The sequence below is a fragment of the Monoraphidium neglectum genome (assembly GCF_000611645.1).
Source record: "Monoraphidium neglectum strain SAG 48.87 unplaced genomic scaffold scaffold01935, whole genome shotgun sequence".
In the NCBI taxonomy this organism is placed as follows: Eukaryota; Viridiplantae; Chlorophyta; class Chlorophyceae; order Sphaeropleales; family Selenastraceae; genus Monoraphidium; species Monoraphidium neglectum.
Window position 1 is genome coordinate 1 of NW_014011693.1, and position 7,068 is coordinate 7,068.

At 65.7% G+C, this 7,068-nt stretch overlaps 2 protein-coding genes across 2 annotated transcripts in view; both read left to right on the forward strand.

The window, feature by feature from the left end:
* Nucleotides 1-127: 127 nt before the first annotated feature.
* On the forward strand, nucleotides 128-3,953 carry MNEG_9435 (hypothetical protein; the record flags this gene model as incomplete). The annotated part of the gene is made up of 8 exons (XM_014042092.1): nucleotides 128-210; nucleotides 427-481; nucleotides 796-1,020; nucleotides 1,380-1,473; nucleotides 1,810-2,037; nucleotides 2,280-2,430; nucleotides 2,644-2,753; nucleotides 3,283-3,953. 8 exons carry the CDS (start codon nucleotides 128-130, stop codon nucleotides 3,951-3,953), a joined length of 1,617 nt encoding a protein of 538 aa, XP_013897546.1.
* A 1,618-nt stretch (nucleotides 3,954-5,571) lies between these two features.
* The window catches only part of MNEG_9436 (hypothetical protein), a gene marked incomplete at both ends in the record, with an annotated part of 3,775 nt that continues 2,278 nt past the window's right edge, over nucleotides 5,572-7,068 (forward strand). Inside the window, 3 exons of the mRNA XM_014042093.1 lie at nucleotides 5,572-5,655; nucleotides 5,857-6,199; nucleotides 6,516-6,998. Coding sequence (XP_013897547.1) covers nucleotides 5,572-5,655; nucleotides 5,857-6,199; nucleotides 6,516-6,998 — 910 coding nt within the window. The remainder of the gene's footprint in view (nucleotides 5,656-5,856; nucleotides 6,200-6,515; nucleotides 6,999-7,068) is intronic.

Genomic DNA, 7,068 nt, shown 5'->3' on the forward strand with positions numbered 1-7,068 from the left:
CCTCACACCCCCTCCCTTCACACCCCACCCTCACTTTCCTGCAGACATCCGCCTTGACGCCCCCATCCAGCAGACCCTGGCGGCCAACTACCTCGGCACACAAAAGGTGCTCGAGCTTGCGGCCCGCATGCCGCGGCTGCGGTCCGTGGCCTACATCTCGACTGCCTACGTCAACATCAACCAGCCGCCACTCACGCGCGTCGAGGAGAGGTGCGAGCGCGCGGAGGGGCGGCAACTCCGACGGCAGGCAGGGGAGGGGCCCTCCGGGGAGGGCATATGTACTCCCCAGCCCCCGAGTGCGCGGGCGGGGCTGCTTAGGTGAAGCTGCTGCCCGTTGATCGGCAGCAGGGGGGATGCGCTCTCGAGCTGACACGCGCACGTGGGCTCAGACGAGCTGCCATCCTGCCCCCACGGGCGCTGCTGCAGGCAGTACCCTGTCATGGTGGACGGCAGAGAGGTGGACGTCGCGGGCGTTGCAGAGGTGGGAGCGCAGCCCCTGACGCGCTGCCGCTTTGCACAAACTTCAGGGTCAATGCGTGCGGCCGCATGTGCTGTGCGCCTCCGCCCCCTGCCCGGCGTCCGCCCCGTCAGGCGTGCGCGCGCGCGAGATGGCCTGCAAACCTGCCCTCACTCGTGAACCTGCTCTCACTCTCTCTCTCTCTCTCTCTCTCTCTCTCTCTCTCTCTCTCTCGCCAGCCCCCGATGAGCCAGTCTCAACCGTTGAAACAGCCGCCTCTGCTGTGTTTGAGCCAAAACCGCAACCCCCCCCCCTCCTCCTTGAAAACACTACTGCAGGAGCTCCTCGCCCTGCCGCCAGAGCAGGCGGCCGCCCGCGCCGCGTCCCTCATAGACCTCCTGGGCTTCAAGAACACCTACGCCCTGGGCAAGCACCTGGCGGAGAAGGAGGCCGCCCGCCTGCAGCGGGCCCTGGCGCTGCCGCTGGTGGTGGTGCGGCCGTCCCTTGTGTCGGCGGTGGCGGTTGAGCCGTACTGCGGGTTCTGCGGCAATTACGCCGGGCAGGTGGGGCTGGGCGCTCGGTGGGCACGGTATCAGCTGCTGCTCCAAACCCAGCAGGCGCCGGGGCTCCGGCCTGCGTGGCATGGTGGCGAGATGGGAGCGCTGCCCGCAGCACGGTGCAGGAAGGGGTAAACCTGAAGCTTCAAAAGACAGTGGGCGTTGACCTTCCCATGAAGCGGCGATGCTTGCGACTTGCGCAGGAGTGCACGACTTGCACGATGGCCGCAAATCGCCCCAGCAGCGCGCACCTGCGCCTGTCACATAGTTGCCCCCAGCCGTCGACAGCGAAGACCGCGCCGCGTGCGCCGCGAGACCAGCCAGCGTCGACGGCGAAATCGCCCCCAACTTACGCACCCCCGCAGGTGGGTGCTGCTGCGGCCTACCTGTTGGGCCTTTATGACGACCAGCCAGAGGCCGCAGCAGTGGGAGGCTCCAGCGTATGGGACGTCGTGCCGGGTGGGTTGCCGGGCGGGCCCGCATCGTGTGGCTTGCGTTTGGGCAGCTGGACTTCAAAAGCAGCATGCCCAACAGCTTGCGGTTGTCGGCATGCGGGCCATGCCTCATCGCGCCGGCTGCAAAGTGCTGCCGCTGAAGGAGCAACAGAGCCAGCAAGGGCCTCGAGGATGGGGGTCAATATAGGACTCATCCTTACTTGACGCTGTTTGTGCAACACCATCGATCACAGCAAGCAAGCCCGCCTGTCTCCTGCCTCCCGCCTGCCGCAAAGACCGCAGCAGCGTCTGCGCCCGTCTGCCAGCAGTGCTGAACCTAGGGTATCGCCCCCCCCCTCAGGCGACGTGGTCGCACACGCCATCATCGCCGCCGCGGCCGCAGCCGGCACCCCAGCCGCGCGCCCCTGCATTGCCGCGCGCCCCCCGCGCGGCGGCGGGGCGGCCGGCGAGGGGAGCGAGGCCGCCGTCGACGCGGGTGGGGCGCGCGGCGCGCCGCCGTTGATGATCGTCCAGGTGTCCACGAGCTGCATCTACCCCCTAACCGCCAGCGCGATGTTCAACCAGGGAGGTAAGCAAAATCAAAACGGACAGGAGGGGGGGCCGAGGGTAAATACACGCGCGGCGCCGGCTGCCCGGTTCCCGCGACGTGCGTGCGGGGCAGTCGGCGGATAGCCTCTGCCTCAGGGGGTCCCTCAGCGCTGACCTGGCGGCCACGTATGACCTCAGCATTCTCGTGCCCCGCCTGCTGCATACAACAAAACGCCAACACCTGGCGTGTGCTCCGCCCTCCCACGCATCCCAATTCACTAGTGCTGTGGTGCCTGGCGCACCCCCGCCCCTTCACCCTGGCTTGGCGCCGCCCGCGCGGCATGGACCCCAGGCAGCAGTACAACGAGCGGCTGTGGCGACGCCACATGCGCGCGGCGGAGAGGAAGGTCGGGGCTGTCGCATGGGCCCTCAGGTAGGCGAGTCTGCTGCGATAAAGTGGTTTTGTTGCAGGAGGCCGGGGCCTCGCTCGGCAGTGCTGTTTACTGCTGTGCGAGGCTGGTAGTTTGGTCCTCGCCTGCCAATAAGATGCTGCGATGCTTGCTGGCGATGCACATGAATCATGGGCCGATGTCCAGCACAGCTCATGTACATGTGCACCTGCTACTCCGCCGCCGGCGCCCCGCAGGCACCTGGGCAAGAGGATGAGGGCTGCAGAGCGGCAGGTTGTGCTGGGGATGCGCACCTACAAGACCATCAACACAGAGAAGTACGACCTGCGCCTGTTCTTTGCTGCAGGTGCGCCGGCAACACGTGGGCGAACCGGTCAACACCCGGCGGGGGCAAGGGCGTCGCACGCAACGCACCCGGGAGTGGTTTATCTGCACCTGCCTGTCGGTGCACGGAGCAGCATCGCTTGCGCTTGGCCGCGACACTGCTCCGAGTCGACACTGCCGCCCCCCGCCAGCTCAGCATTTCTGCCACACAAGCGCACAGAGAGAGTGATCCTGATTGTCTCTGGCCCAGGTCAAGATAAACTGCTGTGCATGCGCCTCACAAATAGCCTAGCATTCCTGGTCTGCAACTAGACACTGTCGTTTCCAGGTAATCCGCACGCTTGCCAATGGCACCCCCTCCACCCACAAAGGAGTACGTCGCTCAAACTTACGCCAACACGCGCGCGCGCGCGCAAGGGACGGTGGAGGTGGGTGGGGGGTGCGCTGCGCACCCCCGTCCTTCTCAAACCCTGCCCATGTAGTCCATTGCCCACAGCTCTCACTGCTCGCCAACGCACCCGCCTCCTCCCCCCTCTTCACCCCTCCCCCAGACAACCTCACCGCCCTCGAGGCTGCCCTGGAGCCAAGCGAGCGCAGCGATTACGTAATCACGTGGCGCCCCCCAACCCCGAATGTCATCTCGGTCGTCTGTGAGGCCTCAGGCGGCGGCAGCAGCAGCAGCAGCAGCAGCAACAGCAGCAACAGCAGTGGCAGCAGTCGCGCTGCACGGCTCTGGAGTGACGCCGCGTGCTCCGCCAGCTGCACCTTTGGGGTCCCGTTCGCGCGCCTGGCCGGGGCTTGCGGCTGCCTGGCGCCGCCGCGCGTCCAGGACGCCGCTGGGCGCGGGCGGCAGCGCGGCTGCGCTGAGGGCGTCTTCAAGCCGGCCGCTGCGCCCGCCGCACATGCCAGCTCCAAGCCAGCTGCGGTGGCCACTGCTGGCTCTGATTCCGGCGCATGCACCGAGGAACCCGCGGCGGCTGCGCATGCGCGCGCGGCGCGCGCGGCGCGACAGGGCGGCTGGGTCCTGTTTGGCAACAACATGCTGGCCTACCTGTACCGCGAGCTGTACCGCTGCGACGTCCAGCCCGATGCCGCGGTACCGCCGGCGGCGCTGCGCAGGCTCGAGCCGCTCATGGCACCGGAGCTGCGCGCGGAAGGGGGGCGGGTGAGGCATGTGTTTGTGCCGGTCGAGGGGACGGCAGGAAGGGGTCGCCGCGCATAGTCGGCGGTTTGGGTGAGCCGGGGTTGTGTCCACCACAAAGCACCACCCAGGACCAGGTGCTCTAATATACAAGACAAGCATCACCTTGTAGACTCAAGCAGCCGGCTTTGAAGAAGAGCCACTGGTGTTGTTGTTTTGGGGCCTAGTAGCCCTTCGGGAGCCGCACTCCTTTAACAAGGTTGTGTATAGCTGAGAGACCCCTGCGCCAATGCGCAGCAGCCACGAAAATGGTTTGTTGGTCCTTTTGGTGGTTGTGCTAGTGCCACTGACTTGTCCGCTGCGCCAGCGGGCTGTGCTGATAGGTAGCCGTTTTTGCCGGCTCTGCGCTGCATTTGCCGCGCGCCGCCCCCAAGTCTTGTCTCCTGCCAACATCATGCTGCCAAATCAGACGGCAGCATGCGTGCTGCGGTTGTGCAGCAGAATCCTGTACACCAGGCTTGCTACACACCTCGCTCAGTGCATGAGTGCAGTGACTTGCTTATCACCATTCATCGTCGCCTCCCTTTGTACGCGTGCCTGGGCGCCGCCTGAACAGAGATTCCAGCAATGATGCCAACCTAGCAGCCGTGATAACTGTGCTTTTAATCAATCACCCGGTCTTGCCACACAAGCCACGACACATCCATCAATTGGTCAAAGTCTGGGAGTTGTTTCGCTGCAGGCGCGGCGGTGTGTCCTGCGAGCACTTGGCAACATTTTGCGTCACAGGGCAGGCTCCTGGGACAGCTGCTGCACCCGCCGGTGCCGCTGCCCCACACCTTTCGTGCCAATAGCAACTGTAACTGTAATTGGAGTAATGATGCTTCCTGGGAGTGTTAACCGGTATGCCAGACGGCTGGGCGATCCTGCAGGTCCCATGAAAACAAGTCTCGCACACCCAGGGCGGGCAACTACCGCACTCCCACCCCCTGCAACCTGGCGCGGCTCTGCACCGGAGTGTTCTAGCAGAGTAGAGCATATTGAGACACTGCAGGCCCCATGCGCAGCTGAAAGGCGCCTCACCGCTTGACGCGGCAGCCTGGTGCACGCTATGGAATTGAGTGCAGGCCGTCCGTGATGTGCCGCCCGACTCAGAGAGGGATCGGAGGCATCGGTTGGAACAGTTGTGCAGCGTGCGCGAGCATCTTTGATTGCCGGCTATATGAGTAAGAATCAGGCGTACTCCAGGCCAAGCGAGGTTCTTGGTGAGTGCCAGACGCCTTCTTCGCGGCGACCACCGTTCGCTTCTGACCAGCCCAGCCCGCAGTGACTCCGCGTACCATCGTCCGACCAGCATTGAAGAGGGGTTCATCACGCCATAATCATGGTTCAGATATGCTTAGAGATCCCTCGCGACCACTGATGCATAGTGTCACCGCCTCGTTTGCATCCTCGGCTCACAAGCGCTATCAGTGCGTGGAGACCCTTGCACGCGGTCTGTCCACGCGTTCGCACTATAGGGTTATAGCGAATTCCTAGAAATTGTTGCTTCCTGTCACGGGCGCTTGCAAGCCCCAGGTGGCGGGGCTGGTAGCAGCACCGACCCAGCAAGCTGGCAGAGTGCCTCGAGACCACGTCATAAAAAAGGCCTGTATCGAAATTTGTGGTTTTATAGGGCGCTATCGGGTTGTCAGCAGCCATGCCGAAGGACAATGAGCTGCCGGCCCTTGCCCAGTGGGCCATCGGAGCCGGTGCAGGCGTGGCCATCAACATCGTCTTGTCGGTGAGCGCCAGTGCATTTTTCATCGTAGCAATGATTATACACCCGTCCGCGGCGCCCCACGCGACGACGACCGCGCCGAGCCGATGGCGACGCGGCGCAGTGACGGGCGTCAATGAGCACGTCCCCGCCCGTGTGCGCCGGGACGCGCAGCTGCCTCACACCCTCCCAACCTGCCCATTGCACTCTCTATCCGTGCCGCAGTCCTTAGCGACCGTCGCGTGCGCGGCCGAGCTCTCGCGCCGCGCGCTGGGCAGGCCAGACCCGGGGGTTCCCCTGCACACAGTGGCGCGCGTCACGCCCGTCCCCGGCACCGAGGCGCAGACGCCCGTGATTGTTGCCCAAATAGACTCCGACGACGACGGCTCCGCCGACCTGGCGCCAGAGGCGGTCGCCGAGGTGCAGCCATTCGCCTCGGCCCGCCGGCCGGCGCAGCACCAGCAGCACCAGCAGGGGTCCAAGGCCGGCCGCGACCCTTCAAAGCTGCTGCCGCCGGTGATCCCGGGGGTCATGGAGGTGGTGCACATCCCGGTCGATGCAGAGATGGGTGAGTAACCCTGGGAAATAGGCGGCTGCCCGGGCGGTGGCACGGCGGCCTGAGCGGGAGGGGCGCGTTGGGCTGCGGCTCGCATGCGGAAGCGGCAGCTCCCTTTCGCGCGGCAGCTTCCGGGAGGGGGCCTTTGCGAGCCCCTGCAAAGGCTGCACCGTACGGTGGCGGCAGCAGAGGGTGGGGCGCCTCGCCTTGTCGTCGGGGCTGCGTATCGCGCAGCCCCGACACGCGCGGCGTCTTGCTCCGCCGCCGCCGCCCGCGGCGCGCCCCGCCGTCCTCACCTGCCCGCCCCGCCGTCCCCCCTCGCGCGAAGGCGCCAAGTCGGACGCGTGGCGCATGGTGGGCCCCTACGCGCGCCACTATGGCGGGGGCGCCATCTCCAGCTCCACCCTGTGGAACCCCGAGTACATCCACATGTTGGTCCCCGGCATGGGCAGCCAGCCCTACGTCGTCGGCCGCGCCTACTGGCGCACCATCGTCATCGGCATCGGCGACCCGCTGGCGCACCCCGCGCACTGGAGCGAGATGGCCGCCGCGTTCAAGCGCGCGTTCCCGCACGCGACGTACGCGCACACGGGGCCGGAGTTCTCGCGGCTGCTGCGGGATGAGCAGGGGTATGCCGTCAACGACATGGGGGCGGAGACAAATATCCTGATCCAGAAGTGGGCCTACAGCAAGAAGACCCGCACGATCCGCAACGCGGCGCGTGACGCGCGCGGGGCGGGGGTGGAGGTGCGGGAGCTGTCGCACAAGGACCTGACCACAGAGGTGTGCCGCCAGCTCGCAAACGTGACAGGTGCGATCAATTCGAGTTGGGGATGTCTCCTGTTGTTTTTTTTGGGAAGGGGGGGGGGATTCTTGGAAGG